The sequence below is a fragment of the Anser brachyrhynchus genome (genome assembly GCF_964034855.1).
Source record: "Anser brachyrhynchus genome assembly, chromosome: 7".
Taxonomy (NCBI): domain Eukaryota; kingdom Metazoa; phylum Chordata; class Aves; order Anseriformes; family Anatidae; genus Anser; species Anser brachyrhynchus.
The window spans coordinates 9,689,489-9,713,058 of NC_137701.1; the positions used below are offsets into that span (position 1 = coordinate 9,689,489).

The 23,570-nt window shown below is 38.7% G+C and overlaps 1 protein-coding gene across 6 annotated transcripts in view; it reads left to right on the plus strand.

The window, feature by feature from the left end:
• Nucleotides 1-23,570, plus strand: part of SPAG16 (sperm associated antigen 16) — a 388,703-nt gene that overhangs the window by 66,328 nt on the left and 298,805 nt on the right. For all 6 annotated transcript variants that reach the window (XR_013953855.1, XR_013953856.1, XM_080600563.1 and 3 more), the window contains exon 10: nucleotides 1,438-1,568. Coding sequence is in view for 4 of the 6 variants with exons in the window: in XM_080600563.1 (XP_080456689.1) it covers nucleotides 1,438-1,568 (131 nt within the window). In the remaining 2 variants the exon portion in view is untranslated. The remainder of the gene's footprint in view (nucleotides 1-1,437; nucleotides 1,569-23,570) is intronic.

Below are 23,570 nucleotides of genomic sequence, written 5' to 3' on the forward strand. Positions count from 1 at the left end.
GCTGAATCTTACAGAGGGGTAGATTTAATGCAGATGCTGTCTCACTGCATTGCTGCTCTGGAGAGGCAGCTAAAACTCTGCAAACCTGGAACTACGTGATGTAGTGTGTGCTGCTGAACAGCATCAGCTGCTGCTGTCTCCTCTGAACGCCTGAAGTTGCAGTGCTCTGTTCAACAAGTGTTCCTGTGCTGGTGAATTCTTTAGGAATGATGCCACATGTGAAACTGGTCATTTATTCCAGTAGAGAAAAGGATCATCTTGTCCACATAGCAGTGGTCTGTGGGAAATAGTGCCTGGAGTTACTCTCAGTACAGGTCTGCATATATGCATGAAGGAAAAAAAAAAGGTTATTTACCTGTATCTGCTCTCCTTTGCATTTTATTATTTATGTGAACATATATGGCACACTTCTCTCTTTGTTTCCATCATTTTTCCTTTTAGAAATATAATGGAAACTATTTAGCTGATAATTCAGTGATTGCACCATGAATCCTGCTGCACTGAGCATGACCATGGGACTTTATGCTTTTCATCTCTGGTGTAGGAGATGTATGTACGATAAAGAGAGGGAAATCAAATACAAATTGAGTGACTAGGACAAGGGCAATGTAAGTTCTTCCCTTCGAATTTAGTTGGAGGAGCTTTGGGGCTGCCAGTTGACGAAACGGAAAGGTTTCTAAAAGTTTTTTTTTTTTTGATCTTGAGATGGTACAGTGCAGAGTAGATCACTGGATATTAATTGGTAATTTTATACTTCTCGTTTAACATTTTTTTGTTTAAGGAAAAATATTTAGTTTACCTGAAATTTTTTTGGCATTAACTTTTGACTGTCTACCACCAGATACTTATTGGAAGCAGAGATTGTCCTGAATTGCGCAGAGAGGATTTTCTTATAGGGGATTGGTATATTCTTCCAGTATGGGGTACATAAATGATACTTATAATTAAAACATCAGGCCAAATTTGTTACTTACACCTGTATCATTACACAAACTCTGTTCTGTGTATAAATGACAGCAGAATTTTATTTGCCATTTTTAACTCTATCTCACAGCATCCACAGTGCAGAGTTGCTTCTTTCCTGCTGCAGTTATGCTGAACTACGTAGGTGTTTTTTTCTGTTTTGGGGAAGAAGGTGTTTTGCTGGTATAAACAGTGAGCTTACAGGAATATAATTATAGCAGAACAAATTAATAAATCTGACAATACTCAATTGTTCACTACAGGCACCGGTCTTCGAGATACGCCTGCATTCAGCTTTAACAATATATATCAAAATTGATAAAATCAGAACAATAGAGAATTAAAAATTGATGAAAATGAAGCAGGGTGAAAAAATAAGATAAAATCGTGCTTTTAAATAGTAACATAATAAGTAGTACATTGCTTGAACTTATGTAACTTTTCTGATAATTAATAATTTTATTTTTTCTCCAGGATTCAGAGTTTCCTGTAGATACTCACGCGAACTCATTCCTTGCTCGTGCTAAAGAATGTACTCAACCCCTGAAGTCTGGAGAGTATAAACTGGGCAACACTCTAAAAGTGCACGACTTAGCAGTGAGCTGGTAGGAGTTATTAACAGTACATTAATTTTGTTGTTATATGCGTGTGACTCTTATTTTTGAGCAGGCCATTCATAAGCTTTTGCTTTAAGTAGATTTTCCAAAAAACTACTGGCCCCAGTCAGGGGATGTTTTCTGAGGAATATGAAAGTAGAAGAAATGATCGTGATATTTAGTGGGAGCACAAATGCAGTAAAACACGTGGGCAGAACTGTTTACAGATTGAGATTCATCTTGTATGTAAGAAGGGTGGGATTTGGCTAGCAAATATAAAAATGGGAACCAGGGATGTCTATAAACTCTGGTTCCAGAATGCTGAATTATAATGCTGAATATTTTTGCAATTTGTATTTGATTGCAGTTTATTCCCTTGGGTCAAAAATCAGAAGAGTTTAAATTTAGATTAGCTTGAGTGTGCAATAGCCTGTAAGCAATGACATTTCAGGGCTTGCTAGCTGCAGGCTGAGGAAGAATAAACATAAAAATCTTTGGGGAAAAAATGTACTAGTATGGAAGATGAGATATTTCTTACTAATTGTCTAGGTATTAATAGATTTTAAAATTTATTAAAAAAAAAAAATAATTCATTACTTTTGCCATTCAGATAAGTTTCATGTAGCACGATACTGTTCTTATTGCGCACTGACTGCAAGTAGATTACTTCCGAAGGTATCTCCCTGAAGAAAAACTGTATTCCTACATTTACCTTCAGTAGCTTAGTATCTTTTTGCATCTAAGAACCATACTTCAACATAGCTATGTTTTAAAAGTCTAAAAGCTTGGGCAATTCATTTCTCATGCAGGGTAAAAGTTTGACGATTGACTGACTTGTCAAAAAATTAGCGTTGTCAAGAAATAGAGTATTGCGTCATTTAAACAGCACTGAAAATCAGGGCCAAGTAAAGCAGTGACACAAAATAGAAAATGTTTTTTGGGTTGGTGGATGTAAGGTAAATCTTGTCTGTGAAAATGGAAACCATCTTTACACATTTAATAAATATAATCCAAAGTTCACAGATTTTTATTTTTTTTTAGTTGACATGCCATATTTTGTGTTCACTGTACTGTTTTCAGTTTTGCTGGTAGGCTTCTGCTTAGTCTCTCAGATACTTGGTTCTGGTTTCCCATCTGGTTAGTTCCTAACCTATACTCTTAAAGTAATATTTTGAATAATTTTCTCTTGCATGGTTACATTGGGCCAATCAGGAAAGAAATGCATTGTCACTGTGAGGAGGCTGTAGCAATTTCACCCCAAATGTAGGTGGGTTATTGAGCTTATCAGAAGAACAGTAGGCGTAAGAAGGGTGTAGGGGATAGTAAGGGGGAAGATTCAGTTGGGAGAAGGAAAACACTTCCACACTTTTTAAGATTTTCAGTGAATCAGGTAGAATAATGATCAAAATAAAATCTTTACAGGTTATTTCATTAGACGACTTACGCATGTGATGGGCAAGTATAATGTAATTTTCATGCTATGTCTGTTAAAAGTTTTTTACCTGCAGTAGAAAGCCAGGTTTGTGCTGCAAACTTTTAAATGTTGTTGCAAATTATTTGTGAGTATTAAAATAGATAATATGTAATTGCGTAAAGTGATAACTTGTATGCTAGTCAAGAAAGGACACCTCTAGCTACATTCTGCGGTTACCGTGTACTTGAACAAGAACAGGTAAGCATAATACGTGTTCATGTAAGAATATTCTTTGTGTTCCCTATCTTTCCTGAAAGATATTCTTCTAATTTACTGAAAGCATCTACATCCAGTGCTTCTTGTAATTGCTAGAAGAGATGATCATGTGTAGAGGGAATTCTGACTGCTTTCTACAGTTAATAAACGTGGGTATCACACCTTAAGGATACAATACCACTTGTGAAAGTAATTTACTGGTTACAAATAAATTGGATGTCTTTAAACTTATTTGGAAACTCTTTCAAAACTTGCTTCAAGAAACAGCAACTAAATGGTAGAGAAAAAAAAACACAAAAAAAACACTACAGTGGGTACGTGTATTTAATTTCATAAACTAACAAAATGATGTTGACTTTCGTGGAAAGATAATGCCTTAAAGAAAGTGAGAGCCTGGGATAGAGCTCTAAAATTGAAATGCTGATTTAAAAAATGTAAAAATATAAATGTATGCAAAGAAAAAAGCAATATTAAAGTGGTCTTGCGCGAATGTAAACACTACAAAACAGGGACTATAATTGAACATTTCATTTGCTTAAAAATCTCTTTATGAGCGTGTTGGATCACAGTGTCTATATGTTTAACTCTGAAAAAGAACATTTGCAATTTCTAGACATTTTAATTAAAAAGCTTTCCCTATCTGTATACCACTGCTTAAAGTCTATCTTCTAGAGTGACTGGAAAGCAAGATTTTTTTTTTCTTCTCTTGCTAATGCTAAAGGCTATATCGTAGCCTGGTTTGTTCAAGGTAGGTCATTTTTGACAGTCTCCCCTCTGGAGTATTTTTTAACACCTTCCCCAATTTCAAACAATTTGACCGAGAAATAAAAGACTCAGAGTACTAGATCCCTGTGTGCTTCAAGAAAACAAATCTCTCTGTTGACGAAAAGGATGCTTTTAGTACACCACTGGCCACAGATAGCTAAGAATTCAAAGAGGGGAGAGAAGATGTGAATGCTGTGTTTTTGGGAACAGCTTCAAATGGAGCTCATACCTTATTAGATGCTATAGAATCCAATCTCAAGGCATACAGCTAATGCACATGGCTTGGGTTATCATTTTTGGTTTGACAGAGCAGCTGTTCAGTCCTGAAGCTGTCTTTCCTCAGAAGTCCAAGAGGTTATTAAATGCATAAATCGAGATTTTTCAGAGAAAAATAACTTAGATTAAATTCTCTGTGTAGGGAATTAAATGAAAATGGTCCATTTAAAGAAATGCTGAACTTCCACTAAATGCATTTAAAGTAATTATGACTGTCTATTTGATTTTAAAGACAGAAGGTAGAAAGTAGTAGCCACTAGATGAGTATTGCTTTTGTAGTTTATAGGATAGATAGAAAATATCTTGTCAACTTAGGAGGAGACCAGATTTATTTTTTTGATTTTTTTCACCAAAGCTAATAAAGACAGAACAGAATCTGTTTTGTGTGTGTATTACTAGGATCCTTTACATTTCTGTAGCACCAGCAAATAGAAATGCAGACTTCTTGCATGCCTTCCAGCTGATGTAGATTAGTTCTGCAGACCTTCATCAGTATTCAGTGAAACTTGTATTTGTGTAGGAAAAAGAAATCCCTTGGGAAACCGTGTTTGCTTTCTGCCAAACTGAATGTGTTTCCCGCTTCTCAAATCTTCACATAGGTACTCTTCTCCTGCATTAAGCTCACATTTCTCCAGTGTCCTTGTAAATATCCTCGTAAATCTTACTCTGCCTACAAGGAGCACTGTAAGATCTATAATGCATAAATGATCTTCTCAATCTTACTCGCTTACTGTCCATTTTCTCCTTACCTGCTGTCTGCATCTTTCATGTAACCGCAAGGGGTTGGTATGGCTTTCCAAGGAAGGTACTTCTGCCTCACTATATGCAGTACTACATCTGTCATAATTAATACTGTATCCACTCGGGAAAAGAAAGATGCCAGTGCAATCTTTATTCAGGACATTTTTAGGGATAGGACAGTGTTGGAAAATAGGAAAATGTAATATATTATTTTGGAGAGATACTCATCTAAAGTTCAACTGAAAAAACTTGTAGTAATGGCCTGAGAGTTTAGCGCAATACTATTTTTAGCATATAATTCATTTATTTTTTATAGTTAGAAAATAACCTTTTTCCCTTGTTGTTCTCTTGCTTAAATCTTAGATCAGGAAATTAGTGTTGTGAAAATACTGGCTTTTGTAAGTTTTCTTGTGACCTTTTTTAATGCCTCTTAATTCCAGCAGAATGCAAGCGAGGGCTCCGTCATCTTTTTCCTTTTTTGTTATATTTTTAAGATGTCTCCTCCTCTTCATTCCCTCCCACACATGGCACACAGAGGTTACAATTCTCCATTCAAAGCTTATTTGAGGTTTATCAGGTATAGCAATTGTCTCAAAAATGACTCTTTTGGTTGTGGTTAGAAGTATATGGCCTATTTAAAATGTATGCTTTGCTTAGTAAGTATATTTGCACAAACAGAAAATGTATTTATATTATTCTTGTTTACGTCTAACTTTATGTTCCCAAATCCTTTATCCTTGTTTGATATTTTGTAAAAGAAAAAGATAGAAAATCGAAAACGTTCTGCCTAGTCACGGTAAAAATATGAAGCTGGAGATAAGAATAAAGAAAAGCAATACAAAATGTTTAGTGATTATCTAGGCTTTCCTGATGGGCTCAGTAAAAGATAAGTTTTCTGTGTAGACTAATTCATCATTATATCTTATTATTACTAGTTTTCCTCATTTTTTTTTATCAGTGGATTCCAGAGAAGATTTTTAAAACTTATCTCCTTGGGAACCATGCAAATTGCCTTGCAGTATAAAATATGTAGGTGATTCAATTTGTGAATAAGTCTCATATAAAGTAAACTTAGCCTTGTGGTGCTGTGTGCAAAGTTACGGAGGTAGGACAACAAAAATTGTGAAACTCTGCACCCTTTCCCTTTTAGCTCCTATTACTTTCTCTCCTTGTTTACGTACAACTGCATGTGTACTGATACACACAGATGTGCATACACATGCATACGGAGGAATTGTCTTTGCAGAAAGAATACTTGGTGAGTGTTAACAGGAGGAACTTCCTTTTGAAATAGCTTATAGTCTTACGTTTCCTGTAAAATGTGGTGGTGCTGGTCTGCATCATTTCTTTAGTTTCAAACTGTGGCAGAGGTAATTTTGCAGTAGTATACAGAACCATGCATTTTGTTGTTTCGGTGAAACTTTGTCTGTGTTCTGCATTAAATTTCTTTCAGGCATATCTCCTGGTTCTGTTCATTTGTTGGGATACCTCCCAATTTTCCATTTCATTCCCAAACTTCTTTCTTCATAAAGCTGTATGTGGGAGAAGCAGGCCATTAAGGTTTGTCGTGCATAAACACAGTAACAGAAGTAGTACAGATCAGTTCATTAGCAAACATCTTGATAGTTTTATTTCTGATGCCCCTCCCATTTGGAGGGAGCTCAATCTTAACATTTCAGGATGACTTCCCCGTTGCTCCTTTATACTCTTCTTTATTGTTATGCCTATACGCTTCTGACAGTGGTTAGCTTGACAGTTTGCTGAGACTGCTGCATGTCATACTGACAAATGTCTCCCTTTTTTCCTGTGTTCCGCCCATTTGTTTCCATCTCTGTTGTCTTACAGAGGGTGAAGTAATGTCATTTTGTTCCATGTCTGCATGATGCCAAGCAAAATAGGGCCCATCTACCAAGAGGTGATCAGTCATACAAATCATATCGTGTCTTCATATAACACAAGCTAGAAAAAAAAGGATTAGAAATTCAAATTTCATGGGGTGGAGTTTCCTGTCAAAGAGGAGAAATTTAGGTAGTTAGAAGACTTCTTATTTATTTATTATTTAAATCCTCTACTTGTTTCCCTAAAGCATGAGAAAAGAATTTTATTAAATTTCATTTTTCCATTAACAGTGAAACTGTTTTTATTAATTATGCCATCATGTGCTGATTTCCTGCATGAGTAGACACTGTGAATTAGAGATTTGCATTAGCAATATTAGCTGCTGCTTGATTTTCCTATGGAAATGATTCCTGATTTTAAAGGAATATGACATATGATGTAGCTATTGCAGATGTTTAGCTCCAGCACAGCAGGCTTTGAAGCTTTGCTCCATGATGACCATGGGGCATTTCTTCCACTCCCTGCCTTCCCACTTCAGTGATTCAGAAGCTACCCTTTTTTCTCCTGTTTGGTTTGTTTCGTATCTTACTCATTCTTAGTTCCAACACATGCTTCATACTCAAGTCCCATGAATTTTAAAAGTGAGTATGTCTTTTTTTTTAAAGTATGGATTTCACAACTTCGTCTGAGTTTAGCTCCAGAATGGATTTTTTTTTTCTTTTTACCAAACCACTCTGGAATCCTGAGGTATGTACGTTTTTCTGGGACTAACCATCCCAGCATGTGATCTTTCATGTTAGCGTGTTCAAAATATTTCCATAATTTGGCTGAGACAAATGAGCACTTGTCTAAAAATCTCTTAAGGAGAGAAGGCCCTTCCTTTCAAGGCCTTAGACATACCACTAAAACCAATGTATGCCCATGTAATTTTGTACGTATATAATTTATAATGTTGAACCTTTCAAAGACTTAGGCAAGGAATTGCTTTTGTATTAGAACCACAGGTATCCCTTTTCTGTTATTGTTCTCCAAAAGCCAAGGCCTTAATTATTTCTTCAGTTTATATATAAAACAGATTTTTTTTTCAAACATGAACAACGTGAGTCTCACCTGCATGCAGAATTACTCAGTCCCCTGCTACCTAGGTATGACTTGCATTTATAGAACATGATATGGGTTGCAAATTGCTTGAACAGTTGCATGCAGAGGTTGGTGATGAGCAGTGCGAAGTCAAGGTGGAGGCCAGTAACTAGTAGTGTGCCCCAAGGGGCAGTACTGGCTCTGATCCGGCTCAAATCCTCATTAATGGTCTGGATGGTGGGCAGAGGGCACCCTCAGCAAGTTCCAGATGGCATGAAACCGGGCAGGGTGGCTGGCACCAGAGGGCTGTGCTGCTGTCCACAGGGACCTGAACAGGCTGGAGAAGAAGGCTGGCAGGAACCTTCTGCACTTCAACAAGGGGAAGTGTCTGTGAAGTTGACGAGGGAATATAAAGGTGTGTTTCCATTGCAAATAAATGGAGGTTTTGTCCTCCTGCCAAAGAACAAGTGACAAAACACCCCGAAGCCACCAAGTGTCATGGGTACAGCTAGCAGCACTCCTGCCTGCTGTGGGTTGGGAAGGATAGGCTCTGTCCTCACGGAAGCAGGTGGGACTGGTGCCAGGCACACAGGCTGGCCGTGGGGCCCTTCCCCAGAAGCCTGGGTGCCCCCTGATCCATGATTAGGTGGATCAGCCTGAGTGTCAGGGCTCTCAGCAGCCTGGGTGCCCGCAGTCTCAGCAGCCAGCACCCGTACGGGGAGCCTGAAGCTGAGTCAGGGAGTGCCGATTGCCAGGCTGCGGCGGGCAGTGCAGATTTAATTTAGATCTAACACGCAGTAAAGACAGAGCAGGCATATCTGTGCCTGTGCTCGTGTGGCTCTGACCATCCTGCTCGCTGGGACCTCACGTGCACGCTTATCTCCCCGGCCTTCCTGCGAGGTGCTATTATCCTCCTGTGCAATAATTCCTGCAAGATTACATAAGTGGAAGGCCCCGAAATTAAATTCATGTCTTCTGAGTCACAGTTCAGTGCTCTAAATTTCTATTTCAGGGTATCAGTGGTTTTTATAGAAATTAAGTTCTTAACTTTTTTTCCGCGTTTAGGCCCCCACCACAACGGAGAGATTATTTCCTGAACTTCAGTCTGTTCATTATCATACAATGTCTCTGTAACAGCTTTAGTGCAGCTTATGTGGAAGAAGTACTCGTAGGAAAATGTCAAATGTAGTTTAGCTCCCTGTAATGCGGTTTAATAAGGAGAACAAGTGAGCTCTCTGTGAATAATCAGTGAGCACAGCGCGGATCACACTTGGATAAACTCGGGAAGGGCTTGGCGCGGCGCTGGTGTGGATGCCCGGCTCCTGGCTATGACCCTTCAGCCTCATCTGTAGCTCTTTCGACCTAGCACAGTTATACAAGGAGAGAAGTAAATGTTCCCCTTTTTTGCCTCTTCCCCCATTCACCTGGGTAATGTTCCTTCCTGTTCCTCTCTGTAAGTTTTTTGGCTATCCTAGTTTCAAGAAGTCTCTTTGTTTCTCATTAGCTTTGCCTGCAACTTTGGCCACAAGTGATCGCTCCTGCGGGAAGGCCTTGGCCATCACTTTAATGGGCAGCTTGAAACCGTAACAGCAATAATTTGAAGTCGTATTGTGTTCTTTATGGCGTGCACATGAAATGAGCCGGGCAGCTCGGTAATTTTGTTAGCGAACAAGCATCTTTATCAGAAAATAGGAAACTTTCAGGGAAGGTCAACAGAGGGAAAGTACATAGTATTTTTTTTTTTTACTAGTTACCTTCATAGTTTTTGAGGCAGACTTTGCAGAAAATCATGGGAGTACTTGTTTATAAAAACATGATTGTAAAAACAGAGCCTCAACTTTATTGAGGCTCTTGCATATTCTCCATAGACTGGAAGGTATCGTGCATGGTAACTGTCAGCAATTCTAAATTTGGTTTGTGTTTTTATTCCCTTATTAATTAGTAGTTTGTGGACAAGAATGGGGTTTAATAGATTGGGTCAATAATTTTCAGGTAAGTGTTTAACTTCAAGAAACAGCCAGCCTACGATGAGCCAAATATTTTGAAGAACAAATATGATTATAACTTAGGATTTCATTGAAATATCCTTATTTTGAACAAACATAATTTATAAAACAAATTAAAAAAAAAGGAATTCTTTAGCATTTGTCATACGGGATGATGCGCTAACTTCTAAGGAAAGATATTTTGAAAATAACTATTAAAATTTCTTCTATGATGTGTAAACAAGATGTTAGGATTTCATTGAAATGAAATATTTTTGTGCTTGAAAAAGAATCTGCATGGGAGAATTCACACTGGGGAAATCTGTGTTCTTTGTTTGTTTGTTTGTTTTTAAAAAGCAACAGAACAGAAAATTTAGAACAGAAAAATTAGAAAAATTAACACTTCAGGATTTCCAAAAGGTGAATAATACCTATCTTGACACTTCAGTGACTGATACAATTATAACAGCTATGTTCAAAAAGATCCTCAATTAATGTACAATACTAACTTTTCTTGGAAGTTGAAAATCTATTTTGATTTCTGTTATATTTTTAGCATCTATTCAGAGCTATTCTTTGTCAAGAAATGTGGAAGGGAGTGTTTATCTAAGAACCCTTGTTTTGATTCCAGATTTTAATTTTGTAGTTTTTCTAGTATTTGGCAATACATTTCTACATATAAAGAAGGTCATATGTATATTTGGAAAAAGTATTTTTTCATAAAATTTTAGGTAATCATTTCAGGACTTTGTTTCTGACTCAGATATTCATATATACAAATAAGCTATACAGTTTGTTTTCTGGGAAAGAAAGGAGCATCGCTGAATGGTGTTTTTGAGAACCAGAGCGTGTTCAATGCGTAATACAGTGTGATAGAGAAGAAGGATGAGGAACACAATGAAAATATAATGCCAAATTAAAATTCATATATTCTAAATAGAAGTGACTTACACAAATGCAGTGCTTCAAAGAATAATGCAAAATGTACACAAATCAGGTGCTGCTCCAAAATATCATGAGGTTTCGCACGCTGTTTAAGTGAGGAATTCTGTTTGCTAAAACGTTTAAGGTATTGTAATTAATGCCATAAAGTACTTCTTGCTTTTTTGATGCGTCTTCTAGAAATGGTAAATTGATCTAGTAGTGCTTCTGATCTTTCCTTGTTCTTGGTGGGACCTATGAAAAGATGCTGTGCATGTGTTAGAATCCTACTGTACTAGTTGTTCCTTTTCTATTGGCTGAGGTAATAGAAACTGAAATCATCCAGCATTCGTTTTATTACTTGAGTGTAGAATCACTAGAGATTTTAGATATTTATGGTTGCAATGATAAACACTACAGATAAACTAATTACAGATAAACACTAACACACAACTACATGTAAAAATGGCAGTTTGTTTCCATAGCTCGTCTCTCCTAATCGCTTTGGCTTGGGAAAATCACAGAATCACCTAGGTTGGAAGAGACCTCCAAGATCACCCAGTCCAATCTCTGACCTAACACTAACAAGTACCCCACTAAACCATATCACTGAGTTCAACATCTAAATGTCTCTTAAAGACCTCCAGGGATGGTGACTGAACCACTTCCCTGGGCAGCCCATTCCAGTGCCTAACAACGCTTTCGGTAAAGTTCTTCCTAATATCCAACCTAAACCTCCCCTGGCACAACTTTAGCCCATTCCCCACCCCCCCACACCCCCCCCCCCCCCCAGAAAGAAGCACTCACACAACCCCTGAGAATTGGCAAGAGCTGTTTATTGCCGGGACATCTTGCAGGCAAGCCTGCGGGATGTCCGTGGTGTTTGGTGGCTCCAAGCTAATGCTTGCGATGGAGCCTGAGCAACGAGTAGGGGGCTCGCCGGGCACTGCTCCGATGCTGTTGGTGCAGTCGGATGGCAGAGCACAAAGACATGCCGCAGTAGTCCAAGGTCTCTTCTGGCTGAAGTGGATCCACTTCCATTGGTTCCTCCACATCTGGTGGATCCAGCTCCATGGGCTCCACGGTGTTGGGCAGAAGGCTAAGCCAGTCCTTGCCCGGGACTGCCCAAATGGGATGCCTTCCATCCGGAATGTTTTCAGGCCAGGGTGCTGAACCAGGGGGTCATCTGGTTCCATGGCTTGATCCCATGCCACTGTTGGCTTGATTTTCATACATGAGTCCGATGGTGCCATCTGGTTTATGGCCATTACTGGGTCCCGCACTGTGCTCTGGACTATGGGCATGCCTCTGCTCCCTGTGGCTGTCTGCCTTATGCTCCTGCCTTCGCCCCACGTCACCATTGCTCCTATGGTAAGGCCCAGGGCTGGCCTGTTCCCCACATCGTTGCGGTGCCAATGGTACCGCCTGTATGTGTCTGTGGGCTGGGCGCCAGAGGTCCCTTGGGCACTGGTGTCTCTTGTGCCACCGGCGCTATCCCTCTGCCCACGACACATCTCCTTCTGCTCAGGTGCATTCCTTCTTGGTGCTTCACTGGACTGCATGGCTGTCCTCGCACACCAAGAAGGCCTGCTGCTCGCCTTGCTCTTCTAGTCTTCTTCCTGCCGCACAAGCTGGCGGTCAGAGGGCCTAGGTGCTCAGCGAGTGGTGGGCCAGCTGCAGGGGGCCTGTTTTATAGGGCCCCGGGCAGTGGTGGCCACTGTGACCTCAGCAAGCCTCTGTGGTGGAGTGGCCCACATGTGGCCAAAGGCGGCTGTGTTGGGAGCGGCTTGGAAGCTGCCCTCACATGGACAAGGAGGAGGGTTGGGGGGGGCTGAGGCTGAGGGCCCCTTTTCTGGGGCTGGCTGTTTGGCTTGCCAGAGAGAAAAGCTGCCCCTCGGCCACAGGGACTGCCCTGCACCTCCCATCCTGTGCCCTGGGTTTATTTTTAACACTGGTTTTTAGGTAATTTCATTCTATTCTTTATGGAAAAGAACAGAAGCAAGGTGCATCTTCAGCCCTAATTCCCATGTGTGCTTTGTGCTCCGAGTGAAGAATTTCTTCCTCATGTCACATCTAATCGAAATCTCCCCTTCATTTGTCATCTATGTGTTTTGTCTTGTGGGATGTTAATATCTGAAGATTTAAAAAAAAAAAAAAAAAAAAAAGCAAACATGCTCAGCTGTTTTTTTCCATTATTTTAAGTATTCTTAAAGGAGGTTTTCCATTATTAAAATGAATGTAGTACTTGAATTATAGTAGCTGCAAGCATCTCTGATGAAAAGCAGGGGAAATATGAGGAATGTAAAGAAAAACAGTATATTTGCTTGTGTGTTTGAGTAAATATGTAGCTTGCCAAAAGGCAGAATTACTAGTGTGTGGACAAACTTGCTGAGTTGTTGAATGAAAGTTCATCAGTAGCAAAAAGCAGTAAGGAGAAATACCTGTAAAAGTACTGAACTAATGGGGTCATTACAAGAATGTTATGCAGTGTTCCCTCAGGACATTCACATGATTTTGTGTCATAGGATAATCTTTAAACTAGTATAAAATTGTTGGGATTATTCTCCATAGCCATGCAATTCTGGGGTTTTGCCCGGCGCAAGGCAGAAGAAAAAGCATGCATGGTCTTAGCCAGTTTTGTAGACTTCTTGTGAAGACCAGAGCTGACAAAGCTCTGTACTTAAAATAGTGAGGGATTACCTTATCATTACCAGGTGTTCCTGCCTAAAAGATGAGGTAGGACAGCAGTCCTGTGTGGTTTCAGACTGTAAACTGCCAAGAAGAAGCACCTCCAGCCTTACAGCTTCACTGCCTTGTCCTCTGCGCTCTTGTCCAAGTTATCTTGTTGTGCCAGAGCTCAACTTGTGTAATATTATTTAAGATATCCTGTTGTGGAAACGTCAGGTATGATTGCTAAATGCTGACTTGTTAATTTTTTCGTAAACTAGATTATGGAAATTACTCCACACTTCCACTACTGTCCCATTTGCAGGTATGCCTGTGTATTTTCGCATTTTGTCTTTATTTTATATAAAGGCATGTGTTGACTGTGCTTTCTGTGTATACGTATGTGTGTATATATATATATATATATATAGTTTCATAAACTTTGCAGCTCCTAGTGGTGCTTTTCTTTTTTATTCTATTATAATGGCAACATTTGCTTTAAGGTAAATTCTGAAAATATCAATATTGACACACTTTGAGCTTGTGCAATTGTTGATAAGATTAATAGAAAAAGAGTTGAACTTAGTGTGAAAGGTGAAGCTTAAAAAATATTTAAAGACGTTCAAATGGTGTGGAAGGGGAGCCAATTCCCATGGGCTTATGGTTTGAGATGCCAAGACAGACTTAGAAATATTCGTGTCACCTGTTGGCCTGTTCTCAACAGGATTCCTTGCTTGTTCCTGGTTTCCATTGATAATCTTTCGAAACTATCTCCCTGGAGAATTTCCAGCATTGTATTATAAAATGTCAAAATATAATTGGTCAGAAGAGCGAGCAATACAATTTTTTTTTTTGGAGTGCTTTACCAAAGTTTGCCTTCAAAAGAAAACAAAACCACCTTTTTCAGGAGGTTGTCACTTCTGTACCCAATACCAATTTTTATAGTGGCATTTTAGGCTTAGAATTTACATATTTCTTCACTTACGTAACAGAGTTTGGAGTAAGATACCACTACCAAAAATTCAGTGACGCATTTTAAAACTCTTTTTTTTTTGAGATGCTGTAAATTTAAGAGGCTATGCACTGTCTGTAATGGGTGTTTTTATTTTGTTTTTCCAGGCTCTAAGTATGACAGCCTGCTCTGCTACTCACAAGCAAGTGAAAGACACATAACTGTGTTAAGTTATATCTGGATTCATTTATGGAATGGGCTTTATTTGCTGCTGTTAGAATTAATTAGGACTGGCATAAAGCTAGGTAATTTTTTTGAGTATCATGATCAGATCACATGAGTTTCATGTTCCTTACCTATGCTAGTTTCTGTGGGGATTAGCTAAGGAGTAAGAGATTGCTAGCTAGGGATTTGGGAACTCTGAAATGGAGCAGACCTATGGCAGTAATAATGTTATTTGAGTGTTTTTACTAATGTTCAAATTCAGGGACAAACTTGTTATATCTCGTGTGCTCAAAGTCTAATTCAGACGCAGCTTTCAGCAGCTCCTAGGCAGGTATATAAATAAGCATCCATATGAGAACAACTCCTGTGTAGACGCTTGAACAAAATGACCAGGTTGCCTTTGGGATGCTTGGCATATTCTGAAAATCTGATGCCAGTTGTAGATATTGATAAAATTGGAAAATGTGTAGAGCGTTTAGTTCAGTCTTAAACTACGTCATTAAATTCACAGTAAGATTTTGCAGTCTTCAGTGTAGGACAATGTCTACTGAGCTAACATCTTGATTTTCATTTTACACTAATGGATACTAAGTGCTTGAAGAGTAGTTGCCAGATATTTTCTTTTGCTGTTTCACAGCAAATTAGACTCACAACTCTAACTTTTACTCAAAAAGATTTCAGTTTCCAATTCATGGGACATAGACAGCAGTTGAACAGGATTTAGAGCTTAGTGATATGGTTCAGTGGAAGACTTGTTAGTGTTAGGTCAGAGGTTGGACTAGATGATCTTGGAGGTCTCTTCCAACCTAGATGATTCTGTGAATAAAAATGTCAACCAGGTGAAAGTCTAAGACTGTGTTCATCCCTGTTCAGTTGTGAGTGATCATAGTCATGAAAGTTGATAGACTGCAACACTGGAAGCCAGCTTGTGCAAGTATCAGGGCAATTTCTAGACTGAGCTTCTGTACTGGTGAAACTTGTTGCTTGTTTTTCCCATAAAAATAAATACATCTGTCTATGAGATGACATCTTTTAGGCAGAAACAGTCCAAAGCAAAGCAACTTTGCTTTATTAGACTGTATAGCTCAGTATTGTGCACATGGCTGCAGACAGTTTTTTTTTGTCCTGCTTTTTTCTTTGGATTTTAAAATGAAATTTAGGAACAGGTTGCTTTTAATATTTTCCAATAATTTCTCGTATTGAAAAAAGCAAGCTTGTGCTTTGTCATGAGAAAGAGGGAATATTGGAAGTGGTCTTAACTGATATATAAAAATATCCTTTTTAAATACCCTTTGAAATGGCACAGCTTTGAGAAACATAAAACAAAGAAAAATAAATGTCTTGGAGTGCATGACAAGTTATTCTACATCCCAGATGTAGCAACTGAAGGGGAGACAGTGCTCTGTGCAAACACTATACCAAGACTTTTCTCTAGGAGTGTGATCAGCAAAGCCCATCTCACCTGGCCTGGCTTTCGTCAGTCTCTCGTTTCTTCCCAACACGCAGCTGCAGGAGATTGCTCTTTGTTCTTGGTACTTTTAGAACAGGGCTTTGGCGCTATGTGTTGCTTTTGTTGTTTTCGTGCTTTTTGGGTCTTTGCTGGGTCTTAATTTCATTAAATTGCTGTTAAGGGATGCCTCACTCTTGGTATGCTGCTGCATGCATTGTGGTTTGCTATATTAATTATCTCAGCAGAACACTTATACCTCTTTTACCTGGTATTGGAGAGAAGTTCCCTGTCACTGGGCTCTTACTAAGCAAAGTAAACCTCAAGGCCATGCGAGGTAATAAGAGCAGCTCCTGCAGTGTCTGAAGGTCTCTGTGGCTCTGGTGTAGCTGATACCATGAAGTAGCTGTGAAATGGTGCCTCGTATGCTCTTGCACACGTTGTGGTTTGCGTTTGTTTCAGAGCTATGGGGTGAAAATACCAGGAAACCAAACCTCATAATTCTGCTGTCCAAACAACTGTAAATCAGCTTTTAAGACAACTTTAAGACAGTTGGTGAAATTTTACAGGAATCAGTAGGTGCCAAACACCAGTGTTCTCCCAACCACTGTTATTTTAATGCACGCCATACAAAAATGTCATCTTCAGTAAAATATATGCATATTTCTACAGCTATTAGATACATCAGCAACCATAAGCTGTAGGAAAATCCTCAAAAAGCAGAGGTGCCATCAGCCAGAAAACAAATAGCACTTGGTTCACCCAACCAGAAGCATTTCTGGTGGAGCTTTGTATAGTTTCAAACTAATTTATGCAACATCCTTTATTTTCAATTATTTCTAAGTACAGCATTGAGTGCAGTGTTACTAGCTGGCTTCACGGGAAGTCAGGGAGGCCAGGAAACTTTTTCTGTGGTTTGAACAGTGTTTAAGTAGATTGCTTCCCTATCACAAGACAGATAGTGGCAGAGAAAGGACAAACAAGACAACAGTAAATGAAGAAAGATTGATGGCCACTGAGATCTGTGAGAGCTGTTTATCCAAAAATAACTTCCCTAGGTTTCTGAGTAGTCAGGAAAAAAATATCCAAGGAATAGGTTGTTTTTAACCCTATCCTGGTGGACTGGCAAGCAGTTAAACATGCGTGGAAACTGGTTTGCCTCAGAAAATGAACGTTTGATGGCTTCTGGACGGGCTCTTTTAACTTGCTATACACTGTTGTGACGTCATTCAACCCCGTTTTGTTGCATATTGTTATAGTGTAAAGCAAAATACTGAGGTGTATGTTTCAGGTATTTGGACTATTCTGTATCTTACAGTGCAAGGCATGGTGTATGTGGTGGTGCACTTCGAGACAGCTTGCACTATTGCTGTTATTTCCAATTCCATTCTACATGTTTAAGTGGGTATTTACCCCAAGGATCTATCCGAAGACCTTGTATTCAAGTGAAGACCAAGAGGTATTGTTAATATGATCTAAGAGAATAAAATCAAGACTGAGCTGAAGAACTAAAAGGCTTGAAAGCAAGAATTGGTGGGGACAGACAAGGTTAAGTGTTTTTTTTCTCTTCAAGACATGTTTTGTCTTTAAGAGATTGTAAAGAAAAGTGGCTTAGTTTTAATGCCTGCACATAGTAATGGGGAAGGAGTTGTGTGACCTTGCATTGAGAGCTTAAGACATGGGTGAAACCGGGTCGTGCACAGTCGTGCTTGGGGTAGGCAACCTGGGTAGTCATTGACATTTTCTGAGTGCGTTCTTGTGATAAGAGTTGTGAAGAGCCGTCTGAATTAAACACTAGGTGCTAAGTATTTCAAAACCATTTCTAAGCCATGTTCATCATTGTCAACATGGTTTTAATGTAAAAAAAAACACTTCATATCTGTCTTGGTGTAAGGTCTGGTCTAGACCTGGACCTGATCTGTCATCATTTTACAAATTCTTTTTGCAATTGGATCAATCAGAAAAAGTTGCATTTTTTATTTTATATATGTATATATATATATATTATTTTTTTTCCTGAGAGTATAGCTACCTACCATATATCTTACCTTTTGGTGAGAAGTAAAAATACAGTGAGATGAAGCTAAGGTAGCTCTGGTAGCTACTAAAATTCAAGTTCAGGAGAAAAACTTTTGGTCTATAGTTTTGCTGTTCCTGTCTCAGTCCTTTTCTTTGGATGGGTTGAAGAAAATGCTCTGTAAAAAGCAGGGGAGAGGAGGGGGAGCACAGAATCTGTGTTGAAAGGACATACTAATGAAGCATGTTATTGTATAGTAGCAGTTACAGCTCATGTTAGAACCTTAGCTCTAAAAGGCTTATTATGTATAATTGTGTTCATAAATCATAGTAAATTTCCCTAGCATTTAAAACAAATTTTAAATATAGTACTTGTGTAAGCTATTTTGAAAGTCTTGCGGGAATTATTTAATGTTAAACTGAGGTTTTTGGTATTTTAATGAGCTGGCAGTATGTGTGGAGCGGTTTGGCAGTATTTTAGTTTCTGTAGATTACTTGGATCTGCTAATTAATACAGCCCTTTGAGACCTTTTTGTGAAGATTAATGGGTTCCCAGAAGAATAACATTTCAAATGCTAGAGATCTGCAGGGCTTTTGAGACTAGCACTGTTTTAAATTACGCCAAAGTTTACTAGATTAAACATTATCTGTTGAAGGAAGAAGGACAGAAATTCACAAGAGGCACGGTAAAGATAAAACACCCATTTATACTCATTTTATAAAACATGTAAATTAAAGAATTCTTAGATAACATTAAGATCTAAAAATAATGGAACGGGAGGGAAACATCTCCAAGCAAAGCCTAGAGGAAGAGTTGTTCTCTTTGCAGGAAGATGACTGCTTCCAACCATAGCACAAATCACTTTTTTTTTTATTGGTCACAGACTAAGCAGGCTTCCAATCCCTAATTTACTTTTAAATAGACTGTGAGTTGTTGATGTGACCTGTAAATTCATCCACATTACTGTAATCACACCTGCATCTGTACCGTTGTCACTTCCAATTGGGTATCACTGTCGTCTTTGGAAAAAAACGTGTAGTGCCGTGTAATGTCAGCTCTGGTGACATACAGAGAACGCCTGAACAGTGCCTAAAAGCATGTCTTACAATATCTTGCAGAGTGTGTATTCTTTGCTGTTTATTGTCCAAGTCTTTTATATCAGTTCTTCTGGTCCTCTGCGTTATTTTTGTGATTCATTTTGAACTTTTTAGCTGGATTTTACTGTATGGCAGTTGCAAAGGCGGTTTGGGATTTTTTCCTGCCTCAGGTTTTAAGCACTTTAGTATAGTATAGACTGGAGCCTGATGGAAACAGCAATCTACCTAATGGTTTTAAGAAACACGTAGGAAACAAGTTGACATTTATTCTTCCCCATGTGTTGATGTGTCATTTTCAGTGCTCAGTGGCACATTCATTAATGAGCATCCTTTTTCAAGAGTGAAGTTAAGCTTCAGAAAGACAATAGAAAGGAGCTTCATCAGCTTGGGGAAAAAATATGTATCTACCTTAAAGTTCTTTTACACTCTTGGTTTATCAATGCTGTATGCTTATAATATTTTTTTATATTTTCAGGTGTAATTTAGGTAGGTGTTTTTTGGTTGTGTGTGGTATTTGTGTTTTTTAAACTTGTTGTGGGTCGTGTGGGTTTTGGCCTGTTTACAGATTCTTTGGGGATCATCTTCCTTGTAGAAATTAGGCAGAGGTTGGGGAAAACCTGACTTTTTCTTTGTCTTTCCACCTGATGATGAGTTTTCCATCACTTGAAGCCTCACTGTGACTCTTTCTACTGCCTCACCTGCTGTGTCTGGGGAGCTCTTGGGGAATGAACCGAAGAAACTGGAATCATTTCATTTACATACCCTTTGTGACTGCTTGTTTCCCCTCTCTTGGTGAAGTCAGGCCAGGCATTACACTTCTGCAGAGAAGAACAAGGATCACAGATGAATATGGCTGTCACAAGTATAACTGCTAAGAACAGAGGGAGGTTTGTTGGCCTTTTGAGCACCTCCGCATTAATTTTGGACTGTGAGCAACTCTTTGCTGTCCTTTTTGCCTTTGAAAATTTTTCTTTTAGATACTTTGGAGCACATATAGATGGATGCTTATCAGTTGGAAAGCCATCTTTTCTAGATAAAAGATAGACCTTTGAGCTCTGCTATGTTTGCTGAAATGAAGTATTATGAGGCTCTTTTCTCAGGTGCTATCAGTAAGCTTCATACTCTTTTAATTTAGAACTATGGTTTTATCACCAAATTGAGAATTGACTTTTTGTGTTGAATTAGATTTTACAGGACCCATCTGTACCATCAACAGAATGTTTCAGTGGTGGAAAGTATTTTAAAATAACGAATTCAGTTTTAAACTTGATTTGAAATGTTAATTTGCTTTGGAAAAATTTGCATGTTTCCCAACCTTTTGTAAGGTTTAGGTACCTGCTGCTTACCGAGCAATTTGCTCTTGGGCTGAGTGGACTGACAGACAGGTTTTGCCCCAGGTGAAAGGTTCAATCAGTGAGTACTTTTTTCTGGGTCAAGAGGCATCAGCTTTAATACAATTCTCATTCTGTGCTGTTACAAGCCCCCCAGAGTGTTTTATTACTTCCAAATGCGGTAAGTATAGAATAGTGTTAGCGGTAGGTGATTGGACGACAAATGAAAGCTCTTTCATTATAAAAATGGGATGTTCAAGGCATTTAGGAACCTCTGTGAATTAAATGGTACAAAAGGCAGAGGAGCTGAGAAATCTCAGCTTCTTATCCTGCAAAAATGGAAAAGCTTACAGAATTCAGGTGATAAAGCATCTGTTAACAAGACAGATGAGGCTATATAGACTTCAGGTTTTGCTTTCTGAAGATTTATGCAAATTTACTGTGGGTATCCTGCCATGATAACAGGAGTGTTTGGAGGGGAAGAGTGTTTGATAGAGGCATTATGATACTTAATACTGTGAGAGTTCTGATTTAGTATCTTTAAAAATGAAACTGTTCTGAAGTCACATATTTGGAGACTTGTTCTTGCAGCTGAAAGATGCCTGTTAGTTTTGAAATGGGGTCACTAGCTTTAAGAAGCAAAATAGTTTGTTCTGTCATTAAGTAGCTTGAATAGGGAACATGCAGTGCTAAATCACTTGTTCTCCTATTTAAAATCGATCAGGTCTTTAAATACCAGAGTTTATTTGCAGTGAGCTGAAGTTGCACCATCCTAGTGTTGGTGATTCTAATAATTAAATGAAAGTTTCATGAAACTGCATTGTTTTTTGCTTTTTTTTGTTGTTGTTTCAAGTCTCATTTTTTGTGACTGGTTGAGAGAATCCTTTCCTCTAGCATAAGAAAACAAAAAAGCCCACAACCAATGGAAGAAAGATGCTGTGGGAAACAATCCAAAACCTGGGAAATCCTTTTTTTTTTTTTTTCTTTTTAAGCTCCTGTTTGCTTCTAAAATCTATACTTTTAATTGTGACTTTGATTTTAGAACCAGTCAGGATTTCTGCTAGCAATTCAGTTGATTTTGGCAAAGGACCCTCCATTGTGTTTGAAGTTCAGGTCTGTGTTTTCCACTGTAGAAAGACGGCTTTCATGTTTTGATGACTTTTGGCTTTTTTTTGGTTCCCTCAATTACTTTGAGTTTTAAATATTCTTTTTCCCTATGACCATCTCAAACATTGCTGTCTCAGGTTTCATTTGGCTTGAATAAAAAGTCCTATGATCAATTGTCATATGTTAACTAGTGAATACCTGAAAACCTTATATTTCAATTTTAACTCTAATTACTGTTTTTTGTCTTCTTTTCATTGCAAGGCTCAGCCTAAATAGTACTTGGACAAAGGTCCTGTAACACTTGGCAGCGTGACCTTTCCTTTCATTATTCTTTATATTACTGATGTTTAAGTAACCCAGTAGAACAAAATAATACAATGTAATTTAGATTTTTCACAGAAAAGTCAATTCTTCATCTCCTATGAACCTCCATACATGTCCATGATAGGCATTTAAAAAGCTGTTGCTAGATTATACAGGAAGAACTTGACTGCCTGCATTTCATAGTTAAGTAAATTAAATGGAGTCTGGAATACTTCACTATTGGAAAAATCATCTAATTCATGCTGAAAATGAGGATGGGCTTTGAGCAGCACCATACTTTCACATAACAACTTAATGCCTTTCTGCTTACCCAAAAGGCAAAAATTCAATGACAAATGATGGAACTGCAGTCTCTTATTATATGCTGTGCTATTATCAGTATTTTATTCTGACACGCTGACATTTCTTGCATGCTGCAATAACCCCAGTCAGCAGGAAATACACAAAATAAATAATTGCAACTTCTCCATTAGCATAGTATAGTTTTGTACACTACACGCTGAATAAAATGAGAAGAATTAAGAGTTACAGGCAAAAGCCCCAGAGCAATAATGATTCAGGCATATTAAATTAACAAGTAATTGCATTAAAATCAAGTCCCAGTCCTGACTTAATTCACAGCTCTGAAGTTCTGGGCTCCCATGTTTCTTTTATTCGTGGGACATGGAGCTTGATTAGAAGGTCTTCCACCACTCAGCAGTGTAGCCTTACGTTCAGTTATTGTCTATAACGTGAACAGTGTCAGCAATGTAATGCCTTAATGCTGAACTGGATGTAGGGCAGACAGTTCTGGGACAAGAATGTGGCAATAATGGATACCCAGGGACTGGGAGGTGCCAGGTCCAAGGGAGCTTTCCAGCCTTGCATGGGACAGAATGAAGTAGTCTCTGAAGCCATCCATTGCTCCGAAAAGAGATGTGGGGAGTGCTATCCCCTAGTTCTCTACGCAGGGGGTAGCTCAAAGGCACAAAAGGGCAGAAGCGACGCAATCTACAGCTGCTCAGAAGTAACCACAGTAAGTCTCTGCGAGTGCCTTCTGCCTAGGTGCTTCACAAAACACTGGGAATGTGGGCAGGCTGTTGAGTGGCTCTTCTCTCCCATCCTGCCTGGTTCTGTGCTGCTCTTCAGTGGAGAGCTGAGTCCTGCATCCTTTCTGCTAATACAGCAGCACACCGTATGGCAAAATCTGTTTGGTCAGGTGGGATCAATGGGCTGTCATCACAAGATGTTATTTGAAATTGAACTGGGGCTTCATTTCTCTTCTTAGCAAGAGTTTGTAAGGGTAAGCAAGCAGAGGAGGAAAGAAATTGGGAGGGAAGGTGAAATAAACTTGTGTATGATGAGTAATATATTTCTGTTGACAGAATTCATACTTACTAGTTCGATTGCCTGGAGAAAATGAGATTTATGAAATGATATGTGTGAGAATATATGTCTTTATCTGTCACTGCACTTATTTGAGGAATCAGTGGCCACATAAAATTGAGATTAGGGGGAAAGAAGAGATCATGTAAAGTGCAAAAATTGGGCAAGATTGCTCTGTGATC